Genomic DNA, 27392 nt, shown 5'->3' on the forward strand with positions numbered 1-27392 from the left:
ACCAGACTCAGTGAAGTTGACAAATAAATGCAACTTGAATAACCCTGATCAAGCTGATTTCAGATGAATGATATCCACCATTTTGTCTCCTTCTGCTGCTTCATGTGTGTATTTTATTGAAAGCATTGAATAGGTGACATTATGCTGATTTTCTGACTCAGTCACATTCGTCCTCAAGAGCACAATTTCACGAAAGTTTTCAAGGTTGAAATAGTGTAATATTTCCTGCCTGCCTCTGCAGAGCCAAAACAATAAGTCTGACATGTGTGAACTGCCCCTTTCATCTCTTTCAGGGTCCTGTGGATTCTGTAATTCTGCAACCCTGGCATTTGGCATTTTTCCAAGGCATCACTGCAGTCATGCTTTCAAGTATTTGTTTTCTGTTTCCCTTTCCTGCTGGAATCTGCTTACATCTGCTTTTTGCTCTCCAGCTTTCCTTACATGGGAGAGTTAATTGGATTATAGTACATACCTAAAAGAATTCCTTATATGTTACAGAAATGCAGCTAGTGCATCTAAACAATTTTAACTGTCTTATAACTGGGGGGGAGGAGGAGGGGAGTTAAAAAAATATAATGTTTCTTTAGAGATCAGGGTAATCTAATCTGAGATTACAAACTCTGAAATGTCTTAATCATAAACATATGGTTAATGCATAATGTGACTGTAAGGCAGAGTTAAGGTTATTTAAGTACACTACCTGTGCATTTTCATACTTACTATGTTTGTATTTCTTTTTAAATTGAACCTGGAAAACTGAATTTTCAGGGTTTATAATGCTTTGGGGGAGGGGATGATTATAACATTCCTGTAATGCATTGTACCCTAAACTAGTGACGAGTACTCTCAATCTTAACTCCATTTTGATATAGGTTTTCTCTGGGATATATGTATCTATGTATTGAATGTAAAGTGTATTGGTTTTTCATTTATAGTTTAAGTTGGCTTTCTGTTTTTTTACATAAATGCCCACACATGCCTTAATCAGCCATAATATGAATATAAATTGAAAGGGCCATCTATGTAGTATCTTGGAGATCATTGTAGGTATAGGTTGGATAAATAAGTGTAATGGAAATGCATAGCTTCTTACTTGAATTACCCAAAGCAGAGAGGCTCAGAAAATAGACACCCTGCCTTGGATGGAACTCAAGTATGATATCTTGGCCATCAAAATGAGGGTTTGCTTTACTGATGCCCTTTGCACCTTTTTTTATTCTTCTTTATGTGGGAAAGGACAGAATAATTTCCCCCTGTCACACAAGCAAGCCCTTCCCCATATAGTAGTTCAACCATATTCCAGAGGTTACAACAAGGGTGGGCAAACTGCAGCCCGAGGGCTGCATCCAGCCCTCCAGATGTTTTAATCCAGCCCTCGAACTCTCACCAGGGAGTGGAGTCGGGGGCTTGCCCCGCTCCATGCAGCTCCTGGAAGCAGCAACATGTCACCGCTCCAGCTCCTAAGTGTCAGGGCAGCCAGGGAACTGTGGCCATTGGGAGTTGCAGGGGCGGCGCCTGCGGACGGGGCAGCGCGCAGAGCTGTCTGGCTGCGCCTCCGCGTAGGAGCCGGAGGAGGACATGCCGCTGCTTCTGGGAGCTGCTTGAGGTAAGTGCTACCTTGAGCCTGCACCCCTCCTGCGCCCCAACCCCCTGCCCCAGCCCTGATCCCCCCTCCCATCCTCCAAACCCCTCGGTCCCAGCCCGGAGCACCTTCCTGCACCCCCAACCCTTCATCTCCAGCCCCACCCCAGAGTTCGCACCCCCAGCTGGAGACCCTGCACCCCAACCCCCAATTTTGTGAGAATTCATGGCTCACTATACAATTTCCATACCTAGATGTGGCCCTTGGGCCAAAATGTTTGCCCACCCTGTATTACAACATATGGGTGGTAGAACAAATTGCTTGATTCATCTCTGTTTGTGACCATTGTATAGTATTATGCTTATACATCTTTTCAGTCATTCAAAAAATTGGACTAATTTGTTTTCACTTAGTTCTCCCACATGGAGCGTTTGTTGCCAGCTGAAATCATTTCAGCAAGATGCAGAGTGGTTTTAATGATTTTACTTTCAACAGCTGGAAGACTAATTCCATTTCTGATTACTCCAGCATTTCAAAGCTCAGCAGAAAACTCAAAGCCTATCAATTAAAGTACTTCCCAATCAGGGATATTGTTGAGAGTACCCATCCTGGACTCACTTCATTTCCCCTATTGATGATTTTGTTAGAAACTCTGCTCTTAATTCTCACACCCCAAGCTATTGATTTAACAATACTGGTAGAAAATAGAGTACAGATGCCTTTTTATGCAGTAATAATCACAATTTCACCTCTATGTTGTGGTTACTCTCTTGTCCCCTACTTTAAAAAGGAAAAATCCTTTAAACACCAAGAACCCTATACATACGAATGGGAGAATAAGCCCACAATGGAGAAAATGCTTCAGCTGGACTAGGTGGGCTCGATGCAGGTAAAGGTCAAAGAGGTGAAATCTAACCCTCTAAACTGAAGCTAGGGATGAGTCTCAATAGGGTCACTTCTAGGGTGGGCAAGCAGGGTAGTCACCCTGAGTGCCAATGTTCAGGGGGCTCCATATTACTCAGCTGGGTTTTTTGTTTTGTTTTTCTCTGCTGGTCATTTTGGTTCATTTGCTTTTTACTCAGCTGCTTGTTTTGAGGGTGGCACCAAAATCCACTTTTTATCCTGGCCGGCAAAACCACTAGGGCCATTCCTGGTCACTGGAAAAGCCTGTGTGTTCATCCAGTTTTTTAGTGTATTCACAACACTGGTGCAGTGTGTTGGAATTACAGTCCCAAAAGTATGGAACTTCCGGCCACTCGCTTGGCTTGCTTCCATCAGCACCTTCCTTACCACTCTGTGCAAGGTCGATCTGAAGACCTATCCTGCGGTACAGGGGCACTCCCTTCATGACTTCCACTCCACACACATGTGCAAAGCCTGAGTTCTGAGCTTAAATGGCACTGAGGCCTGGCCTGCTACATTATAAGTAAATGTCCCTAGTAAGAATATATGCCTCTTAGATAATTTCATATGTTTGGTAACATAAATAACCCCACAGTAGCATGTGTAAAACTTTGGGGACAAATTCTATCCCAAAATGCACATGCACAGGTTCTGTTTTCATCTATGGAAATGGTGTGCTTAATGTAAGGACATAATTTGTCACTTTTATTTGGACAAAGATAACTTTTCTCTGGTTCCTCCCCACACTTCATCCTTAGTCTCATTCACAAACAAGGAATTGACATTTTGCTCCTCACAGGGAAAACCTGACAGCAGCAGCAGCAAGAAACTGCAATAATTGAATTATTAGTGGGTAAGTCAGAATGTAATGATCAAACATACACAAGAGCATGTTAACTTAAATAGATTAAAATATTATCCAATAAAGTTCACAAAACAAAAATATTAAAGGTTAATGCTAGGAAAAGCCATGTTTTATTCATCTTTGGTATAAGATACCTGAAAAAATAATAACAAAAGAAAGATAAATCAAGATGATGATATATAGCAAAGACAGTTAATCTAGGATACCCAAAAATCTTTACAAAAAAACTTTTAAAATCCACTGGGCAAATATATTTGTATTAACGTCTAATATTACCTCCCTTTTGGAAAAATTACATGAAGCAAATTATGAGCCTTTACTGAAAAGATTTTTAAAATAGTTAATGGCAGAAATGACCGTTCTCTGTAAAGTTTGTTTCTTCTTTCAAATCCTTCCACTAGAAATCCCCATAAAGATATAGAAGTATTGCAATTTTCTATTTTACAACATGTTTAGCGTAATAAGATCATCAGGGTTAATTAAAGGAAATGATATAGTGCAGGCGGTATATGTAATAGGCCTTGATAATATTGTAAGATGGGGGCAGTTGTGAACACTAGATGAAGGTAATGAAAGCTCCTTCACTGGAGGTTTCCAAAAGGAGGCTGGATAGCCATCTGTCTTGGATGGTTTAGACAAAACAAATCCTGCATCTTGGCAGGGGGTTAGACTAGATGTCCCTTCTAATCCTGTGATTCTATGACACTAAGATGAAGCAGGAAGATTTCAGTAACCTTTTACGATATATAATGTTCTTATTAAAACACCTGAAACTTGCTGAAAAGGGTCTCCATCCATTTTAAAATTCTGGGACTAGATAACGATTCTTCTCTAACAGCAATTCCCCCCAGGACATACTCATCCCATGTTTAACAAATGTGAAAAAATTACCCTGTAAAACAGTCAACCTGTAAAGAGGAGGGGCAGTAATTAGAGGGAAGAAAAAAATGGACACAGAGACACTATAAAGAGTTTTCAATACAGATATAATACTAGTATCTAACTGTACACAATTAAAACATTTTATTTCACATTCTTGACAGAGGTAGGCTTTAAGAGACCATTCACCGAGATTTGAAAGGTTATAGCCTCCCAGGGCATAATTTCAAAACTATATAATGACCTTTTATTAAACTTGCTGTAGGGATAACTAAGAAAATAAAAGAATTAAAGTTGGTTTTTTTGGTTAAGGAAATAATATATTTGCTTTATTATTTGTCACTAGTAAGGAAAAGGTCCTAATCAGTAAATAAAAGAAGGTCGTGAGAGTAAGACATATAACCTGGCTATTGCTTGTCGTGTGGGAAGGATGTATGGTTCAAAAAGTAACTGATAAAATAAACAGCTGCAGTAACAAGACAAAGAAAAACTGTCTTAAAAGGAAACAAGCACAACCCTTCCCACTGTTCTGCTAGTAAGCAAGGAGGGGCGAGGAGATAAGAAAGGAAGGCCTTAGAGGAAGAAAATTGGGTTTTTGCTAAAGTCAGCAAATACAAAGAGAGTCATGAATCTGAAGGTTCTTTGTCAGATCCTACTTGATCATGCTGGAGTTCATAAAGGAATTCATGGTTAAATTAGTCAGGTGGTCTCTAATATTAATATTAATAACAATTTCAAATATTAATTATACCAACACTTGCCATTGAAGACAAATGTAATTATATTAATAAGTGGGAAAAGTTTTAGATAAGAAAATTCCCTGTGGTCTTGGTTCAAAGCCCACTGATGCCAATGGTAATCTCTCCTTTGTCTTTATTGGTCTTTGGATCTGGCTCCTAGAGCTGTGGTCTCTTATTTGCCATACAGCAGCTCCTCTTTCATATGTGTAACTATAAAAGAAAATAATAAGTGCTATTAAAGTGGTACCTGACAACCTCTCCTTTAACGGAAATCTACAGCGATGAGTCAGACAACTCATGCCTTAAGCTATATTTGGTAGAAAAATTCCTAAGCACAGGAATATTAGTCAATTATCTTAAACTTCATCATGGACAGAACAAAAGAGAAATTACCCGCGGATCTATTAGTAAAACTTTGGGGGCTTACAAATAAAAAGATCTATCTGCTCAATAATAAAAAATTGCTCAGACCTTTTCACAGCATCAGATCTGCGTTTTGGCAGTGCTTTGGATGAGAAAGGAGCCCCCTGACAGTATACTGTGTCTTAGAAGAACAGCCGTGTTAGTCTGTATTCGCAAAAAGAAAAGGAGTACTTGTGGCACCTTAGAGACTAACCAATTTATTTGAGCATAAGCTTTCGTGAGCTACAGCTCACTTCATCGGATGCATACTGTGGAAAGTGTAGAAGATCTTTTATACACACAAAGCATGAAAAAATACCTCCTCCCACCCCACTCTCCTGCTGGCAATAGCCCATCCAAAGTGACCACTCTCTCCTTACAATGTGTATGACAATCAAGCTGGGCCATTTCCAGCACAAATCCAGGTCCTCTCACCCCTCCCCCGCCCACAAACCCACTCTCCTGCTGGCAATAGCCCATCCAAAGTGACCACTCTCCTCACAATGTGCATGACAATCAAGGTGGGCCATTTCCAGCACAAATCCGGGGTCCAACAAGAACGTCTGGGGGGGGTGGGGGGGATAGGAAAAAACAAGGGGAAATAGGTTACCTTGCATAATGACTTAGCCACTCCCAGTCTCTATTCAAGCCTAAATTAATTGTATCCAATTTGCAAATGAATTCCAATTCAACAGTTTCTCGCTGGAGTCTGGATTTGAAGTTTTTTTGTTGTAATATAGCAACTTTCATGTCTGTAATCGCGTGGCCAGAGAGATTGAAGTGTTCTCCGACTGGTTTATGAATGTTATAATTCTTGACATCTGATTTGTGTCCATTTCTTCTTTTACGTAGAGACTGTCCAGTTTGACCAATGTACATGGCAGAGGGGCATTGCTGGCACATGATGGCATATATCACATTGGTGGATGTGCAGGTGAACGAGCCTCTGATAGTGTGGCTGATGTTATTAGGCCCTGTGATGGTGTCCCCTGAATAGATATGTGGGCACAGTTGGCAACGGGCTTTGTTGCAAGGATAGGTTCCTGGGTTAGTGGTTCTGTTGTGTGGTATGTGGTTGCTGGTGAGTATTTGCTTCAGGTTGGGGGGCTGTCTGTAGGCAAGGACTGGCCTGTCTCCCAAGACTTGTGAGAGTGTTGGGTCATCCTTCAGGATAGGTTGTAGATCCTTAATAATGCTTTGGAGGGGTTTAGTTGGGGGCTGAAGGTGACGGCTAGTGGCGTTCTGTTATTTTCTTTGTTAGGCCTGTCCTGTAGTAGGTGACTTCTGGGAACTCTTCAGGCTCTATCAATCTGTTTCTTCACTTCCGCAGGTGGGTATTGTAGTTGTAAGAATGCTTGATAGAGATCTTGTAGGTGTTTGTCTCTGTCTGAGGGGTTGGAGCAAATGCGGTTGTATCGCAGAGCTTGGCTGTAGACGATGGATCGTGTGGTGTGGTCAGGGTGAAAGCTGGAGGCATGTAGGTAGGAATAGCGGTCAGTAGGTTTCCGGTATAGGGTGGTGTTTATGTACCATCATTTATTAGCACTGTAGTGTCCAGGAAGTGGATCTCTTGTGTGGACTGGAACAGGCTGAGGTTGATGGTGGGATGGAAATTGTTGAAATCATGGTGGAATTCCTCAAGGGCTTCTTTTCCATGGGTCCAGATGATGAAGATGTCATCAATATAGCGCAAGTAGAGTAGGGGCGTTAGGGGACGAGAGCTGAGGAAGCGTTGTTCTAAGTCAGCCATAAAAATGTTGGCATACTGTGCTTTATGTGTATAATAAGATCTTCTACGCTTTCCACAGTATGCATCTGATGAAGTGAGCTGTAGCTCACGAAAGCTTATGCTCATATAAATTGGTTAGTCTCTAAGGTGCCACAAGTACTCCTTTTCTCCTTACAATGTGTATGATAATCAAGTTGGGCCATTTCCAGCACAGATCCAGGTTTTCTCACCCCCTCCCCCCACACACACACACGCGCAAACCCACTCTCCTGCTGGTGGTAGCTTGTCTGGAGTGACCACTCTCCTTGCAATGTGTGTGGTGGTCGGGGTGGGCCATTTCCAGCACAGATCCAGGGTGTGACAAGAACGTCTGAGGAACCCCCCCACCTCCTCAGACGTTCTTGTTAAACCCTGGATTTGTGCTGGAAATGGCCCACCTTGATTATCATACACATTGTAAGGAGAGTGGTCACTTTAGATAAGCTATTGCCAGCAGGAGAGTGGGGTGGGGGGAGGTATTTTTTCATGCTTTGTGTGTATAAAAGATCTTCTACACTTTCCACAGTATGCATCCGATGAAGTGAGCTGTAGCTCACGAAAGCTTATGCTCAAATAAATTGGTTAGTCTCTAAGGTGCCACAAGTACTCCTTTTCTTTTTGTCTTAGAAGAGTATGGGATTGTCTCATAATGGAAAAGCTCCTGGATGATATAAAACGGGAGGAGATTAGATTCTTACAGGTCTGGCTATCAATTTCTAGAATATGAAAATGATAAGATGAAATAAATAGAGGCCTTGGAAATACCGAAGTATATTGGCTTCATTAGGGGTACTCATGCTTAAAGATAAGCATGTGCTTAAAAGCTTTGCTGCATAGGATCTGATTCTGAAAAGGTGCTGAGTGCCCTCAATTCTAAGGCTACAGGCCCACAATTAAATGCACTATATATGCACTTAAATAGTCCCACTGAAGTCAGTGTATCTGTTCACATGAGTAAAATTACACACGTTAAATGTTCGTAGGATGGGGACTCAAATGCTTTATCCTTAGAATTCTATGTGACTACACATTCTTTTTTATATAGTTGTATTACATACGTTATTAACTGGGCACTATGTATTGTGCAGATATCCTATGTAAACTGCAGCATTCATTTACTGCATCTTAATTTTGTTTCTGATTAAGAAACCAACTAAATTGTAATTGCTGGTAATTAGGAAAGGACAAACAAACATTAGCAATTCCTATTAATTCATGTTCATTTAGATTGCTTTCTTCTGTTTACTATTATGAATAATAGTACATAGACAACATTTATGTTAGTGCTATCTCCAAAATACTTTAAAAACGTGGTTTAATTAATCATCTCAGTTCCCCATGTGAGGCAACCAACAATTATGCCCTATTTTACAGGTTGGAAAGCTAAGGCAGAAATGTTAAATGACCTGTCCAGTGCAATAAACGGAATGTGTGCCAGAGATGGAATTAAAATTCAGGAGTTCCTTGGTTTCAGACAAGTTTTTAAATGTTGCACTACACCTTTCACTCTTGGGTCCAAATTCTGATCTCACAATGTTAACTCTATTGACTTCAGTGGAGTAATTCCATTCACATCAATGGAACTCAATATGTGCACCAGTTTAACTGAGCTCCAAAACAGGCCCATGATGTTTAGCAATTGTAAACATTGTAATACAAATTATATGTCGCTAATGTGAAAATGTGTCTATTTATTATTTACTATTATTATTTTCTAACATACCCTTTACCATAATATGTGGGCACTCTGTGGCTGGCTAAAATCATGTCTCTCTATGCAACAAAACAACTTTGCAAATTAGTAGTAAAATGACGTATCTACAAAAAAGGGTTAAAAGAAAAATCAGATTAAAAAAGATTACATATAGACATGTACAAAAAGTTTTTCTTCTCCACAGAGTTTCATAGGAAAGATCTGGGTATTTTTGTAGTCAGTAGCTGTGTTGTCGAGTGCAAGCTAAATCCAAACACATGCAGACGTACGGTTTTAAAACTCTGTTATTAGGAGAGCTGCAGTACTAACAGCTTGTGCACTCTTAATAGTTCTTGTGGCAGATTAACTAGTAGTGGTGCTAAGGTTTTCAGGTTGCAAAATTACAGCGGTCTTAAAGAGGACAAATAATCCCTTCTCAATGCTTTACAAAGGCGCTCTTCCTTCCAGCAAAGGCTAACGAAGGAATCCATAGGTGGGTTTTTTTGTCATAACAAGCACAGTTACTACACACCTATGGACATTCTTCATTGGTCATCCTCGCCTTACTCTGGTCACAATTAAAAATTCCTTGCCCATTTGTGTTCAGGGGGTCTGCTTTTCAAAAGCTTTTAACAGGCTGCTATGATCTGGAATCCTTTCATTATAAACAGGCTTCCTGTTCCTTTTGTGATTTTGTGCAACTTTTTCCACTATGAAGAACTAGCTTTTCTTTTCTGGTCTCTCTGAATGACCCTGAATGGAAGGCAGAATGCATGTTTCTTCCTGGTACTGTCTTTTCTCTCTGTTACTGGCAAAGCACATCCAGACATTCTCCAATAGAAGTTGTTGTTTTTTTTCCCCCTGTATGTTTTGCTCTTCACTTGCACTGAGTCTATGCACATTTCACACCTTTTTAGTCTTCTCTTTGGTAAATATCTAGATTTGTTCCTGCACCTTCTTGTGCTTCCAAAAGAGTTCATTCTTTGGACTTCAACTACTTGAAGCTGATTCTGCTTTGTCATTGAGTCTTCCAACTAGTCTATATCACTTTGGCATCCAATTTCCTTTGCACAGCATCCTTTTTTGCGCATTCTTCTTTCACATAAGCAAATTCCAGAAATGCTTCTATTATACATTGAGAGAGAGAGTTTTTTTCTCTTCCAGCTTACTTTCAAAGGTCCAAAATTACCTTGCAGGACACTGAAGTTCTGATAAGCATTGAGCTATCTCCTTATTGTGTAATTGTGAACAACTTCCTAACATTTTTTATTTTGTTGCAGTGTTTCAGCAAAAGACCACCAGCACTCAGAGTGATAATGAGAAGACGTACTATGCTTTCAGGAAGCAAGGTGTGGAACTTCATTTTGCTATTGTAATAGTCTTGATGATCCTTAATATGACTATGAGAGTTTTGCTCTGGCTTGATTTTTTTCTTGGATGATTTAATATCTTTTTTTCCTACCAAGATGATCTAAATCCCCAATAGTTCTTCAGCTTTTAAAAATCAATTCAAATAAATAAAAAATTATTATTTTAACAAAGCAAATCAGTGAGGAGCTTTATGAAAGCTTTTTGGAAAGATATGAAAAAGCAAAAATGACTTTGCACTTTTCTGTCAGCTTTCGCTATAATGATTAAAACTAAAAAAAGGAGGAACTGGGTGGCTCATATGTATGCTGTGCACCAGTTCTAACCTGCCTGAGTCAATAGCAAGTTACCAAAGTTTATCTCATGGCTGCTTTGTGACCCATGTAAAATGAGTTTCTGATCCCAGCCCAATTGCTATTTGAGAAGAGTCCATATCACTAAATTACCACTGCAACTGGCATTAATTGGTATCCTAGCATAACTAGCATTATTGTTAAATGAATGAACATGGAGTTGAGACTGAATTATCCTTCCAGGAAATAGCCCCTCTAGGTCAGGATTAGGACGTATTAGTTGAAGCAGAGTAGGGAAGCTGCATTACAGTTGTCTGTCCAGTGAATAAACAGAGAACGCCACTTGCCAGTGCTGTCAGTGTCACTTTTTGCAAGCACTAAATTCATTAAAAAAATAAGTGTTGAAATATAGGAAGGTTCTGGGTAATGATTAAATAACTGCAACGTTTAGTAATGGAGCATTGCTAGTGTAATCCCTACAAAGGTTATTCCCCTAAGAAGTTTTAGGTTTGATTTTTTTTCCCACTGCCTGGCGTCCGGTATAGTCATTTGCACTCTCTTAGCACAAATGTAAATTATTATCAGAGATGCAAAGTGGTGGAGATTCATGGCCAATGTATGCTGGTACTTAATATTCTTGAAAAAGAGCAGAATGGGGCTCAATAATGACTTTTTTTCTCTTCATCAAGGTATATTTCCCTTTGCACAGCTGGTCATCCCTCATGTAGAATAAAGGGATGTCATGCAGGCACAGTAAGGAATCAGGCATAATCAATTAAAAGCTTACATGTAGGTAAAGACAAATACTATGGCTCCAATTCGGAGATTCAGCCTAGCTGCATTCTGTGTAGGAGCTGAGGAGAGGAGAGCAACAGTGGCATTATGCCACCTTTTTTAGTTCCCTGATTCTGTGGCTGATGGAGAGCTGTTTCAGTATCCCTCAAAAAATCAAAGCAGCCTCTGGGCTGCTTTAACCTACTCCCAGCTGCCTTTGCCCCCAGGCAACCATTCCAATAGCTGAGAATACTAAGAATGTATGGGCTAAACTGTGAGGGTGGCAGCATAGAGTTCCATATTACTTCTCTTCAACTGCACACCTGCACAGGGATTAGTTAGAACCTAGTTCGATGAGGCTACATAGAAATTAAAAGATTCCTCTTTGACCCTGCATATTTTCTGATCATTATAGTTGAGTGAATTATATGAAAATTCAAAACAGATTCTAACCTACTCTCAGCACAAGCTATTGGGAAATATGATATGTGAATTTTGGGGGAGAGGAAAATGGATATTGATGGGAATTTGGGGAGTGAGGAAAATGGATATTAATGGGAATTTGGGATTTTCCACTCCTATCTCCAAGTAAAGTCATGGTTTATAAAGCAAATAACTTGGCACTGATATAATATGTCTACATATGATATAAGTGGCTCTTGGCCACGATGGTCAGGGATGCAGCCCTAAACCTCTGGCTGCCAGAAGCCAGGAATGGAATACAGGGGTGGATCACTCCATAATTGCCTTGTTCTGTACACTCTCCCTGAAGCTCTTGTACAGGCTACGATTGGAGACAGGATACTGGGCAAAATGAACCATCGTCTGACCCAATATGGCAGCTCTTTTATGTCAGGACTCCCTTTTGAATTCTGTGGAATTTCATAATTAATTAATGGTACGGCACTATCTCAAAAGAGAAGTTGCTACATAAACTTAATTTAACGAAGAGTGAACCAATCAGGCAAATGGCAATGAGTTTGAAAGTTTTGTTCACCAGGACACACTACTTCACACTATTTCAAAAGAACAGTAGCAAATAGCTCATTGCATGTTTCTCTATAGAGCTTGGCTGTAAACACGGTTAAGATGGTAAAGATTAATTGCCATCTCCTTACAGATTTGCTACTTTCATGCTCTTGCTCAAAATGAGCTTTCATTGAAAAGAAAAACAGTTTTAAAAATGAATTAACCGTCTGTGCCCTTTTTAAACTCCTTTTTATACTTGATAACTACAGACAGAGTTCGAACGGACACTACCACCTATACCACTTTGAGACACAGCATCCCTTCTGGACAGGAAGAACTGATCCTTTTGCAGGAAAAGGTGAAGAAGGGAACAATTACTGTGGATGAAGCACTTGAGAAATTTAAACAATGGCAGAATGAAAAAAGCAGTTTAGAAGTCGCACAGCAGGTATACTTCTGAAGGATTATGTTTGCTTGTAGGACATTTTGTCCAAGAGTTTCAAAAATAGGTACCTAAATTTGGAGTCCTAAATCCATACTTAGGCATCCAAATAAGTGTACATCTATACTGCAGCTGTGATTCCCAGCCCTGGCAGACAGACTTGCACGAGCTCTGCTCAAGCTAGTGCACTATCAATGGCAGCGTGGATGTTGCAGTGCAGATGCGACTTGGGCTAGCCACACAAGTTCAGACCCAGGAGTTCAGCAGGCATAGACTCAGGCAGCTAGCCTCAGCCCCCGCCTATGCTGTAACGTCCACACTGCTATTTTTAGCATACTAGCTCGAGCAGAGCTAACACAAGTCTGTCTGTCCACTCTGGGAATCTGGCCACCCAGCTGTGGTATAGACATACCCAGGGGCCCTGATTTTCAAAAGTGTTGTGCACCCAGCAGCTGATTTCAGTGAGAACAAGTGGGTTCTCAGCATTTAATTTCGGTTGCGTATTTTGGTACCTAACTATGTATTTAGAACATAGTTTTTGCACCATTTTGTTCATGTTTTGTTTTGTTTTTTTTAATCTTGTTGTTTTGATCATCTATGAAAGCTGTGTAACATCTATGAAAAATGATTATCTTTGAATTCTTCACCATACGCCTTATCTCACTGAATAAGCTGAACCCTTCTCAATTACACACAAAATGTATACAGCCAGCTAATGGAAGTTCTACCATTTCAGATATATAGGACATTGTATATACATTGCATAGGTTTTACACAGGTTTCAAACCGCTTGCATGCAGAATTACGTGCTACAGTCTGGTATATACATATAGGGATCATTGTATTCCCACCCACCACTAAAATGGAACCACTTTTATATTGCAACAAACAAATCATTATGCTGGCAGTAGCCCCACCAGCAATTAGCAGAAGTACAAAAAAAAAGTGAAGTGAAGAATAGGATATCTTCCAGATTCCTAGACCATGATTCTACTACTGTATCAGTATTCATGCTGAATAGTATTTTATTCTGTGAGTAGCCCCATTAAAATGCCTCTTTCAGTTTGCAGTTCACAAGTAATACATGGGCTGAAATTTGTTCACCCTAAACATTGGTTTTAAACAAAAAATAAATATTTAAGAATCAATATGTCTTTGCAGACAATCAGTGGGATTACTTGCGTAGTAAGATGCTACTTATCATGAATAAGGGTGGTAGGGTCAGGCCCTAAAGGATCTTTCTACTAGCACCTTATTTCTCAATTGGCTAGAAAATGACTACCTCTTATTATGGCTACAAAGACTGATGCAGACTGTTTAAATCTATTTGGATAGGAGTGTAACTACCATCTAGCCCTGGATACGCTGTAAACTTGCTGATGGCTTGGGGATAAATGCTGAAACTAAAAGACTGCACCTATAGAGCAGCATAACATTCTTCCTAGCCTTTTAAAATGATTTTCCTGTGGTGAGAAGCTAAATGTTCAGAATACTAAAAAGCCAACTTTTCCAGCTATTTATTCATTCATTTTTTTACAATCAACCCTAGTTATTGATTTTTATTGTTGTTTGTGTGTTTCTTTTTTAAGGAAAAAGTACGCCAGCTCAGAGATAACATTATTGGGAAAAGACCAGAAGAAGAAATTTTGTATGGTAAGTAGCATTTCAATACAATGAAGACATGAATTGAGGGATAAATATGCCATATCTCTACTACCAATCCAAATCGCAGGTGGGCCTTTAGATCAGGACCTAGTGAGCACTTTTGTGTATCTTGGTTTAACTCACAGGTATTATCTTAATAATACTTGATCAACCTTTAGGGTAAAATCCTGACCCTTCTGAAGTCAGTGCGAGTTTTGCCATTGACTTCAGTTGAGGCCAGGATTTCACCCTCGGTGTCTACTGCTCAGCTTTCCTGTAATGCACTGCGTTGCTTAATAAAGTGTTGGGACTAGAAATGGGCAATCAATTTCCTAATAACAGTTTATGTGGAGAATTTTTAGTCTTTTTTTTTTCTTGTTTGTGACTCATCAGTGAACACACATTGGTTTTTAGTAACTTGTTCACTGTTCAAAATTATACATATTTAGAGCCTGTGAATTGCTCGGGAAGTGCTCACTGCAAGAGCTCTTTCACATAATTAGTATTCATTATGTGAGCTGTGGTTTTTTTCATTATTTAAAATTCTACCGTATTGTTTTGTTCCCGATGGGATGTCCTGCAAACAAATTTCATCCTGTCTTGAAACTAAAAGTTTGTTTCACAGTTAGACAAAGCTTGAGTATGAACCTGAAATTTTCCGCAAATATTTATACAAACAAAACTCCATTCACAGAACATTTGTTAAAAATAGGATGTGAACACAGTCAATGCAAAATTCTATTTCTAAATCACAAAATGTTTGCAAATTTATTTTTCTCTCTACTCCCCTAATCAGGAAATCACCCACACTACTGTTTTCATGATTACATTGGAAAACAGTGCACTTACATAGACTTGATGGTTAAAGTGTTGTAGTAATCTGATAAAACTCAGTATTCATTGAGTACTCTTTGGAGTACCAAGGAGCATTTTTAAAGTAAATATAAAATAGGTACCTTTTAAACAAGTAGTCACTCGGGTAACTAAAAACTGTTCCTAAATATTAATACTAATTGATTGTCAAGTGGAGTGTATGTGAAATCCCATTAAAAAATAGTTCAACCTGTCCTGCTGTTTAATTTTGACAATTAGTACTGTCATGGTTCCCTCCCCACTCTGAACTCTAGGGTACAGATGAGGGGACCCACATGAAAAAAGCCCCTAATAAGCTTATTTCTACCAGCTTAGGTTAAAACTTCCCCAAGGCACAAATTCTTTGCCCTTGGAGGTTATGCTGCCACCACCAAGTGATTTAACAAAGAATCAGGGAAAGGATCACTTAGAGTTCCTCTTCCCCCAAAGCCCTTACACCCCCTTTCCTAGGGAGGCTTGAGAATAATACCCAGACCCAAGCCCCCGGGTCTTAGGACAATAGAGAAATCAGTCAGGTTCTTAAAAGAAGGATTTTATTTTAAAAAAACAAAAAAATCACCTCTGTAAAATCAGGATGGAAAATAACTTTACAGGGTAACAGAAGATTCAGAAACACAGCAGAACTTCCTCTAGGCTTAGTTTCAAAGTTACAAAAATCAGGAATAAACCTCTCTCCAGCAAAGGAAAAGTTCACAAGCAGAACAAAAGATAATCTAACTCGCCTTGCCTGGCTTTTACTTACAATTTTTGTAATATGAAAGACTTTTAGGATGGTTTATAGGAGAAGGAGTTTTCCGACCTGATGCTTCTCTGCTTCCCAAGAGAACACACAAAACAAAACCTCCCCCCACCCCAAGATTTGAAAGTATCTTCTTTCCCCATTGGTCCTTTTGGTCAGGTGCCAACCAGATTATTTGAGCTTCTTAACCCCTTTTAGGTAAGGAGGAATTCTAGGCTATCCTTAGCTGTATGGTTATGACAAGCACAGAATAGTAAACTGCTAAAAAAAAATCTGCCCTTCATATATAGCTATACCTATGGGGGGGGTGTACACAAGCAATACTGTGTCTATCTATTTACACACCTATATATTTATCCAATCCAATCCAAAGAGGGAAAACACACACACACACTTGCTCTAATGCCAGAAAGACAGTAAAACAAATAATGCATTCTAATGATCTTTTTTCCTCTTGACAGACAAAATCACCATTGAACATCATCCAAATGGTAAGTGATACTAGCTTAATCTTAAAAGTTCACCTTAGCATAGGTAGTTTTCAGAGTGCCCCTCTGGCAAAAACTACTGCACAGAAATTCCAAGTTATATAGCTGGTTCCTTAGATTGAAATAATGCATTCTGGTTAGCTGAATGGTGTAGTAGTAACCTAGAGGATTTCAGTCTGAAAGTCCCCACACTGCCAGGAACTTAGAGCACTGCACCTGTGAAATGGTTGAATCCCTATCAGCTTTCGCAACAGAGCACACAGACCCTGAGTTAGTATTCAGAATCACTCCCTTCCCACGGTTTGGTTTTATGGGTAGTTCACAAACGGTTACTTGATATAAACCTCAAACTAAGCTTTCTCTCTGAGCTTGGTTGTCTCCTAGCATTTCCCTCCAAGACCGCCTGTATCCTAGTTCTCTCTAGTTTCCTCTCTCCTGAGAGCCACTCTCTCTCTTAATGAACCACACCTGCCACCTGACCTTCAAGGTCAACAGGAGAGCCCTGCCATTCTGGGTGAAATTCTATTGTGTGCATCAGACAGGTTAGACTAGATAATCAGAATGTTCCCTTCAAGTCTTAACATTCTGTGAATCCTGCTACAGTGTCTTATATCGCTCTGAAGTGTCTCTCTAGCTGGCATTCAAAATGGGCATAAGACAGAACTTTATCTTGGGTGGGAATGACAAGGCAGAGACATAAAAGGAGAAACTGGGAAGAACGTGAAGGGATCCCAGATCCTTTTGAAACAGATTTTAACTATTGAGGGCCTAATCCTTGAGTTCTTACACAACTCCCACTGAGTTAATTGTCAAAATAATGAGTGTAAGGCTGGGACATTAAAAGTTTACATCTCTGTCCACCCAACAGATGTTAATTCATGACTTGAAACAAAAATTACAGTAGCATATCTTCTCTTTATCGCCATAATCCCACTTTTAGACTCTCAGATTTGGATGTCCTATTCAGTAGCCACGTTTGAAGATTAAATTTTGCATGCACAGTTATTATTCCATAAACTTATTCAGGAAGGAGTTTAGGGTTTTTTTTGTAAATGAGCAGGGGGATAACTGAATTTTGCTTTTTATAGTTACAAAATGCGATTTTGAATTTCTTGATATTGGTGCTGATCTTCCTCCCACTAAAGTCAGTGGAAACTGTGCTATAAACTTCAGTTGGAGCAGGGTCAGGCTCAGTCTTCCACTATATGATTTCAGTTCTTCCTATCTTTGGGTCCCCAAGTAATACTTTATGTGGCTATTAATATATGATTTATTCATAAAAAATATGCCTCTTATGGCAGCAGGAGAGTTTATCTTGACTTTTTTTCTGGAAAAGCAAGTGGGATAGATCTGATTTTAACAACTGTTACTACTAAATAAGGAGTAAGTGTGTGGCATATGAACGGACATGCTATTTGCGCAAGCACCGAATATGGACATAGAAAACACTTTGTTTTTTAGAAAGCTGATTTTCTGATAACAATTAAAATGACATTCATTAAGGCATGGATATGATCACATTTTTGTTGCATTCTTATAGAACTGGAGAAAAAAATGAACCACCAAAGAAAACCTCCTATGGTAAAGTTTTCAAAAATGCCTAAGTGACATAGGAGCTGAAGAACAATTTTCAAAAGTGACTTAAGCGCTAGACTGAGGAGACTAAGTCTCATTGACTCTCAGTGGGACTTTTAGACTTCTAAGTGCCAGATTTTAAAAGGTATTTAGGTGCCTAAAGATACAAAAAGGTGCCTTAGATTTTCAAAACACATAGGCACCTCATTCTCATTAAAATCAATGGAGTTAGGCTCCTTGGCACTCCTGAAAATCCCACTAGGTATGTATCTGCACCATTATGCACCTAAGTACCTTTAAGAATCTGGCCAAAGGCACTTCTGCAACATTTACCCATTATCACATACAAACTGCCTTGAGTTTTGTGTGCCATTTCCCATCATTTAAAAATCATCCATAGTCATGTTCTAAAAATGAATATGAGAGATGATTCAAAGTGATCAGAGGTGATTAACAAAAATACTTGTGATTCATGATGATTTGAACTGCCTGTAAATTGTTGTCTTCTGATGGCTCTTTGGTAATTTTTGTAGAATGAACTCTTCTCAGTCCAGTTCTGGATGGACAAGTTTCCACATCCTAAAACTTGCCATCATAATAGATATTAATTAGCAACTTCATTGCCAGTGTTAATAGCAAGGACTGAATGGGCATGTAGTACCATTCTATCACTCAGTAATGCACCTATGTTTTAAACAACAGTCGTCTATTGTGCCCAGACTAAGTTCTACCCCATGTGCTGACACTGCAAGCCCTGCCGCCAGTGATGTAGGAGATTACCTGAAAGTGACAACAGGGCCAGATAGAGGCTCCAAAACACCTGAAGTTAACATAAATTGTATTTGAAAACACCAAAAGGCCATTCTTGAGCATTTATTTGTGGGGGAGGAGGTGTTATGTATCATCAGTGTGCATAATTGCACTTTGATTGAACGTAGGTCTCCAGAAACATGTCAGACTTATAGACCTGGAAATTGTAGTCCTTTGGTCACAGTTCTGCCCCATGAATATGCCTCCAACATATTCTACTGGAGCCACCTCCGGGGTGAGATGGTAACTCAGTCTTAATGCCCATTCCAGCCCAAGTATCTTTGAAACCACCAGTGTGGGTGGCATGCTGTGGCAATTTTGATGGTTGTTTTGTCCTGTGGGTGCTTGTTCACTGGAAACTGGATGGAAGTCCTTTTACATAGGCCATTCAATAGCCAACACATAGTTATGACTTCAATCATTACTGACTTTTTAAAGATGAAAGATGAAAGTGCATGTTAATTTATTCATTTCTTTGTGAGAAAAAGCTTCATCTCCAAGGATATCTTTATTTCACCATGTGCTGCTATATTAAACATTCTGTCCTCTTACTGTTATAACTGCTCCAATATAGCTCAACTCCCCAGTGTACTGTACATGGCCAGGTCACCTACAGGAGTAAAGAAATCCTAGAATATATACTTTTTCAGATTTCACTATCTGAACCTGTGGAAGCCCATGGCAATAAAGCATATATGGTTTAATTAAGTTTGCCCAACTGTCTGCCAAAGACCAAATTGCTTCCACAGCGTCATCCAAAAAGCCTTCAGAATAGCATTGAGCTTCTTTCACAAACTGTTAGCTTGTTGATTATGAGCACTATCTTGATTACATGGATGCATTTCCCCAGCCCTTTGTCTCTCACCAGCATCTTGTTTCTATTCCCATTGCTGGCAGTTATCTCAGTAAACTCACTCACCTGATAATCAGTGGACTCCATTCTGATAGGGAAGGGAATGCATATACAAAAATCCATAAGACCGATAATAAGTAGAGATGGGCCTAAACCATAAAATACACACCTTTATTTTGAACACATCCACCAATTCTAAGTGTTCATGAAATACGAAGCCAGTTATTGAATTTCAAATCCTTTGCTTCTCCCTGTTATTAGGAATGAAATAATTCAAAGTGAATGCCACTCAGTGGAAGAGCTCACAAACTCATAGTGTTTCCTTGGAATTATGCCATTGGCAGGAATGGGAGGAGGCGTCACTTAAACTCAGAGGTGAAAGTAAGCCGGTCCGGTCCAGTACGGCATACTGGCAAGAGCTGGTAAGCCGTGCCAGACCAGACGGCTTCCCCAGGCCGGCGATTTAAAGGGCATGGGGCTCCCCGCTGCGGCCGGAGCCCCAGGTCCTTTAAATCGCCGCCCAAGCCCTGCTGCCGGAGCCCTGGGGTAGCGGCGGCAGGGCTCCGGTGGTGATTTAAAGGGCCTGGAGCTCCGGCCACTGCGGGGAGCCCTGGTCCCTTTAAATTGCTGCCTGAGCCCCACTGTCGGAGCCCCGGGGTAGCAGCAGCAGGGCTCTGACGGTGATTTAAAGGGCCTGGGGCTCCGGCCGCAGCGGGGAGCCCCACACCCTTTAAATCACCACCCCAGCCCCGCTACCAGAGCCCCGGGGTAGCAGTGGCAGGGCTCTGGTAGTGATTTAAAGGGCCAGGGGCTCCCGGCCACTGCTGTGGCAGCGGTGCCCCAGGCCCTGTAAACCTCCACCCGAGCCCTGGGGTAGCGGCAGGCGCCGGGAGCCCCTGGGGCTCCGTCAGCGATTTAAAGGGCCCAGAGCTCTGCTGCAGTAGCAGCGGCCGGAGCCCCGGGCCCTTTAAATCACCCCTGGAGCTACCAGCTGCAGAGCCCCGGGGTTCAGGGTGATTTAAAGGGCCCAGGGCTCCCAGCCGCCGCTACCGCAGCTGGAGCCCCGGGGCCTTTAAATCTTGATTTAAAGGGCCCAGGTCTTTAAAGGCCCCACCTCTTCTGGTTGAGGCCCCTCCCCCTGCTCAGGACTCCGGCGTACCGGTAAGTCCTTTAAGTTATTTTCACCCCTCCTTAAACTCCATGGAATGACCAAAACCCAAGATGTTAAAGACCATGGCTGGGATGTTCTCAGAGAGGCCCAGTGTCTTTACAATACTCCCCAACCTCTCAATCTCCCTCAGAAGCCACTCCGTCCTTGCAGCTGCACATCCCCAAACAAACAGGAGGGGACTCTTGTATAGTCAGAGGCAAGGATCAGACCCCCAGCTCATTCTCCAACAAAGATGACCTATTTTTATAGAAGTTTCACAGTTTTCCCAGTAGCATTTTCCGTATTTAGCACCTTGGAAGGAAAACATTACTTAAGTGGCTGCCAGAAATATAGAAGGGATATTGGAGAATTTAAAAGAGAATTTTAAAAATTAACATATCACATTGTGTCAAAACAATCACTCACTCTAACTATAGACTTTGTGACCTTACTACATTTTTCAACATTCTATATTGTCCTAACTGCTCATGTGGCGTTCATGACTGTTTATAAATTGTATGCATCTTTTTAGTCCCCAACTCGAAGCCCACCAGAAAAGGAACAGATGCCTAAAGATAATTAATGGAGGTAAGAGCATATATAAATTATTTATTTTTATATAAAACAATTCCTAATAAAGTGCTTCATATCGGTGATGCATGCTCTTAACCATGGAAGAGAAGTGACATCTCAGCCATAATCCTGGTATCCCTACTGCAATAACCAGAAATGCACACAGTGCTATAGTATGCAGTGTTATGTATTATATGTTAGGGCCCTGATTTTTAGTCAGATTTCAGTGTGCCCTCAGTAGTACAGCGGCAGATTTGCACTGAGTCAGAAACACAACTGGCTTGTGTATGCAATTAAAAAGTGGGTGCTGTTGTAGATACAACTAATTACACCAACAAAAATTAGAGGCTTTGGGGGAATATGTAGTCTGATATACTGAACATATGTATACTATCATACGATACATAGACTGTCCTAAAGGTATTGAATAAAACCTATGCTGCATGTAACTAAAAACCATCATAATCCAAATATGAGGTCTATTTCTGATCTTGCTCACATCTGTGTAAATCAGTAGTGACTCCACTGACGTGAATGGAGAATGAAGGGATAAGAGAGGTGTGAGATCAGCATTAGGTGAACAGTGTCCCCAAAAGAGGATTGTGTTTGGTTTTTGCAATGGCAGGTGTGAGCTACGTAGACTGAACAACTGATATATTTTTGTTCATTTCTAGAATCTTTGGAGATTTCTCTAGGTTGCCTGAAAGGGTTTACATTTTTGTAGTAGGCTTGCGAACTGTATGACCTGCAAAGCAGTATCCAGAGGCCTTGAGACATGGGAAAGGGTATTCACCAGAAATTAGTGACAAACAGTGAAGGCTCTCTATCACTGGGAAACCTGGGGTACTGCTACCCTGAGAAAATTAAGAAAATCAATGTACCTTTGCCCAATTCTGTGTATAATTCACAGCTGATAATTTATGTATGAGAGAGACAAGGGTGGTGAGGTAATATCTTTTATTGGACCAGCTTTTGTTGGTGAAAGAGACAAGCTTAGCACTACAGGATGAGGGATTCTTATGCAGCAGTGGCTCTGGGTCCCCTTATTGCAAAGTGCACCTTTCAGTAAGGGGATTTCAAAGCAGCAGTAGTACTTCATTAACCAGCCTCTCAGCCACAATACAGCACTGAAGGGCACTTTCAAATGTGCCTTTTATTAGTGAACATATGTAATGGAATGAAGGAAAGTTAGTATCCTAGCATGAACCTAAAATGCCTCACCAAGGACCACCACTGACATCAAAGCTAGCCACTGAGTTCATACTGGCTCCCTGTGTGCTAGGGACTAAATAATTTTACAGATATATCCTCTAGGACCACAGGTACCTCACTTCTATGGCAGAACTAAATCAATGCTGCAACTTATTTTCACGTAAGCAGGGCAGCTTTAGAATCTATCTGGGACACCGTGAGAGATGAAAGCTGTCCAAGGAATGCACTCAATCAAGCATTTTCTAGGTGTTCTGGACTTGCCCCTTCTCTGGCTAGCATTGCACACTTGTGGGTTACACCTGCACTTCCAGCCCCTTGGCAGAACAGGGCGGGTTCAGGTTGCTTGCACCTCTGTATTCTAATTTAGGTGCTCACAGCCTGTCTTGTCATCAGAAGTTGCCAGAACCCAAGGAGTGACCCAAGCCGAAAGTCACTCACTAACAGCAAAATATACAAATGTGTAGTAAGAAGTGTGAAGAGATGGGAGATATCTGAAATGTTGTTGTTGATATGCTGTGTACCTCTTCTATTTGATTGCATCCATGTATTAGACAGTATGATAGTAAAGAGTTAACTCAGTCTTGGGTGGTTTTACACATCTGCAGAAAGGCAGACAGTGGTTGTAAATCCTTGATACTTGACAAAAATATGGGTGTCAAAAGATGTTGCTCTTTTGTCACTATCCAAGGGGAGCACAACCACCCCTAGCTTATGGCAGAACCAGGGCCCTGCGGAGAGAGAATTTGAAGAAAGAATTTGGAAATTGTTAAAAGCACTGGCCGTGAAACTGAAGGCAGAGGCAGGTCTGCAAAAAGGATTGTAACCCAGTCTCCAGGAGAGTGGGAGTAAAGGCTAAATTGGACCTAACTAAGGCTTGAAGGAAATGCTGTGCTTAGATAAGATGCCATGTGTGTCGACCTTTTGTTGTTCTAACCCTTGCCTCTCTGATTGCTTTAGTCCTATGCATGAATACATACTTTGTTTTGAAAAAAGTGATCAGGGTCACTGCCTTTTCATCTAATCACAGGTTCCCGAATGGAAGCCTGTAGCAGGGGCCAAATATAGTTGGATCTGCTGGGGAAACACGGTTGCTAAACAGGGGTTTTGTAACCTAGAAACCCAATCTATAAGTGGGATGAATCACAGGATTCCACTCTGAGAAGTGTTGGCACTGGGTCTGGCACTTGGAAGGCTACCCTTGAAGAGACTGAGAGAGAGCTCAGAAGTAGAGCTTATCCTGGAACAGGGGTACAATAGAATGGCCCTATTATTTTCAAAGGGATGTCCCTTCACCAGAGAATTTGGAGCTGTCACTGGAAAGTTAACCACTGAGGTTGTTTGCTATTTCTTTTTACACTTTTTTACGCTATATTCTGTTTGCATGCTGTTTATTTCCAGCACCACAACTGGTTAATAAAGAAATCACTGAGGTAAAACATACAAAGGTATTAATGTAAGGAGGCTGTTCACAGGGAAACACTAATTACCTATCAGCTACAGCCATTCAGTAATCTGTCATTTAAATGATGAGAGGATTATGTGTATTTACTACTCCTGTTTTCAATAGCAGCAGAGTTTGCTGATGGGCTTTGTTAATGAATGTGACCTTCCTACTTTGGGCATCTCATTATATCCTGTTGAAATATTAATTGCTCTCTCTAGCAGTTCATTGATACTCTATCCTATTGCATATTGTACCTCAAGGAGTCTGTTTTAATCACCAGTTGCTACCTGCATTTTCTTTTCTGTTCCCTATATTGCTTTTAAAACTATTTTAAACATTGTGGAATGATGAGAGTCATTAGGATTGATTGCATAGAAGACATAAAGATAAACAGAATATTACTGCATTCATAGTCTTCCTGTCAGTGCAGTCCTTAGCCTGTCTTCTGAGATTGCCAACAAGAGTGCCAGTCATGATCCATTGAGACCACCAATTAATTTCACAGAATTTATCAATTACTTTTCCTTCATTCTGGCCCTGAGGTGAATTTGAACCAGTTACCTAGAAATGAAAGTTGCTACATCCTGTTGCCAGCCCACTGAAGAGCCCAATCCACCTGAACAAGTTAACGAGTTATGCAGCCTTACACAGAGAAGAATGATCATGTCATGAAAGTACAGGGCTGAGAGTCAGAAGATTTGCATGCTGTTCCTGAAACTGCCACAGTCCTCCTTCAACAAGTTACCTGTGGCCTGATTTCATGCATGCTGAGCACCAGCAGCTCCTGTTGATGTCAGCGGGAGCTGAGTGTACTCAGAAGCTCTGAAAACTGGAGCTCCTTGTGCCTCAGTCTCCCATCAGCAAAATCAGCTAATAATACCTACCTGACAAGAACGGTCAGACTTCACTTTAAAATGTTTACATTATAGAAGTGAAACGTTTTACTATATTTACTGATATATAATATAATGATACATTAATGGCAGAATTATGTTATAATGAGGAGGAGATAATATACCCCTTTAACTAAAACTAATATTGCATCTGACTTCCGAAACAGGCTATTGTAGCCACCATTATAAAGCTCAACTTTAGCCAACAATTACCTTGTCTTGGAGGGGGGAGAGATAGCTCCGTGGTTTGAGCATTGGCCTGCTAAACCCAGGGTTGTGAGTTCTGTGAGATCTGGGGCAAAAATAGGGGACAGTACTTGGTCCTGCTGTGAAGGCAGGGGACTGGACTCAATGACCTATCAAGGTCCCTTCCAGTTCTATGGGATAGGTATATCTCCATATTAAATTAAATGCAGTGCTATGTGAGTTACTGCACTAAGCAAGGGGGAGCACTGCACTATACTATATTAGTACCACTGTATGGTAATGAGTGGCACAACCTATTTTCAACACTTTAAAAGTAATCTTAATATGAAGCTCTCTGAAACTTGCTGTCCTTCACTTAAATGAAGGAGGGTGGATTGATAGTGTTCCTGTTTTGTTTCCCGTTAGTGTCAGTGAACCTGATTGATTTCCTGCTCCCTGAAGTGCAATATTCAGGCTCTTCCAAGATTGGACTGTCAGTCAGTTTCATGGACACTCTGCCACTGCGGCTGCTACAGCACATATGGCAGGGAAGTAACATGGGAGGTGGGAGGGACACCACCATATGGGAAATAACCGAACAATAGGGGAGACATTCAACATATGGAAGAGAGATGGAAAAGAGACATTACAAGAAAATAGATCTTCCTCATGAAACTAGGTTTCGATCACATTCTAATCTCTTCTCCTCCATGGTGGTGGCACTGTTCCCTCTTTCCTGATAATAAAGGGATGGTTAAAACATCAGTACTTTCTGGGGTAGGAAGATAGAGGTAATCGTTTTCTATCACATTCTTTTCACTCATTTCCAGTGTGTACGTGGGGAGCGAGGTTGGAGAACTGGTTTGCCAGGAAGAATCTACATATCTTATAGGGCTAAGGTTGCTAACAGTTAATGTTGGTTGAAGCAATATTTACTTCCGCTCCTTGCTCTGTGAACCCACTTAGAAAGATCACAGACTGTAGCCATGAAATGGCTAGACAATGTATTGTGCTGCCATTGCTGGCGTGCCAGGAGACCGATGATGATACAAGAAAGGGGGTGGTTTTTTGTGCTGCTGACTGAGATCTATAGGCTTGGACCATTATTGTTCTGTGGCCTCTTGCCCTCTGCTTATATTTGCAGCACTTCTGCTTTTGTACACCCGCCAGTGCCGCACCTCATGGGAAAGAAAGCACTTCCTCAGTGAACACAGCAAAGCACCAAAGTTTTTATATTAGTTCGTTCCCTTCCATACCATTTTGCTCGGGAGGAGAATGTACAATATGAGCCAATGTCTATAACAATGCCATTTATTCCCTTTGTTTAGGCTTTTTGAGCCCACATTTCTAAAACTCAGCTATGTGCTTCATCAATACTGTAGTTTAAAATATGACCTTTTTTTGACTCACTGCAGCTATTGCTTTTAGCTGCACTTTATCCTGTTTTATTGTTGCTTCTATAATCAAACAGAGTGTTTGTGTGTCTTTTGGGATTAGATGAGCCCTCAGTATTGTCTGGCCACTTCAGTTTATCGTGCATTACTCAGCCTGTCTCCATCCAGCTGGCTTCATTTCAGTGTCACCCTTTCTTATCCAGATCAGTGCCTTCACTTCCACACACCATCATTGCACCAAGAGACTTCTGAAGACATTCATGCAGTTCCCAGCCAGATGAGACTTTAAAGATGGGTGCTGAATATGCTATTTTCTACCTCCCTTTGTCCCCAGCTCTTAGGCAGGTCAATGGAATCCACAAGTGTTCACTCTGAGTGCAGAGCTTGGCCTACGGAATCAATATTACATTCACTCAGTCTTTACAGCTTGTGACAGACCCAGACCAGTGGGGTACAGGAGTCTGGTCCTATTGGGATCTGGGAAGTGGGTGGGCGAAGCCCATACAGGAGTCTGGTAGAAGGCAAATATACTGGCCACTGGATGAACAGTTTTCTGTTCCCTGAGTGACCAGAACAGGGGAAGCGCTAGAGCAATCAGGAACCTGCTAGAACCAATTAAGACAGGCAAGCTAATTAAGACACCTGGAGCCAATTAGGAACATACTAGAATCAGTTATGGCAGGCAGACTAATCAGGACCCCTGGTTTAAAAAGGACCTCCCATCAGTTAGTGGAGGGTGTGCAAGGAGCAGGGAGTGAGAAAGTATGCTGTTGGAGGTCTGAGGAGTACAAGTGTGATCAGGCTTTAGGAGGAAGATCCTGTACTGAGGATAAAGAAGGTGCTGGGGGGAGGCCATGGGGAAGTAGCCCAGGGAGTTGTA

The 27392-nt window shown here is 40.9% G+C and overlaps 1 protein-coding gene across 1 annotated transcript in view; it reads left to right on the plus strand.

The window, feature by feature from the left end:
* Positions 1-27392, plus strand: part of BANK1 (B cell scaffold protein with ankyrin repeats 1) — a 277328-nt gene that overhangs the window by 242435 nt on the left and 7501 nt on the right. Inside the window, exons 12-16 of the mRNA XM_074950677.1 lie at positions 10113-10181; positions 12506-12684; positions 14268-14331; positions 16396-16425; positions 21343-21398. Coding sequence (XP_074806778.1) covers positions 10113-10181; positions 12506-12684; positions 14268-14331; positions 16396-16425; positions 21343-21383 — 383 coding nt within the window. The 3' untranslated portion in view covers positions 21384-21398. The remainder of the gene's footprint in view (positions 1-10112; positions 10182-12505; positions 12685-14267; positions 14332-16395; positions 16426-21342; positions 21399-27392) is intronic.

Source organism: Natator depressus, chromosome 4 (genome assembly GCF_965152275.1).
Source record: "Natator depressus isolate rNatDep1 chromosome 4, rNatDep2.hap1, whole genome shotgun sequence".
NCBI classification, from domain to species: Eukaryota; Metazoa; Chordata; order Testudines; family Cheloniidae; genus Natator; species Natator depressus.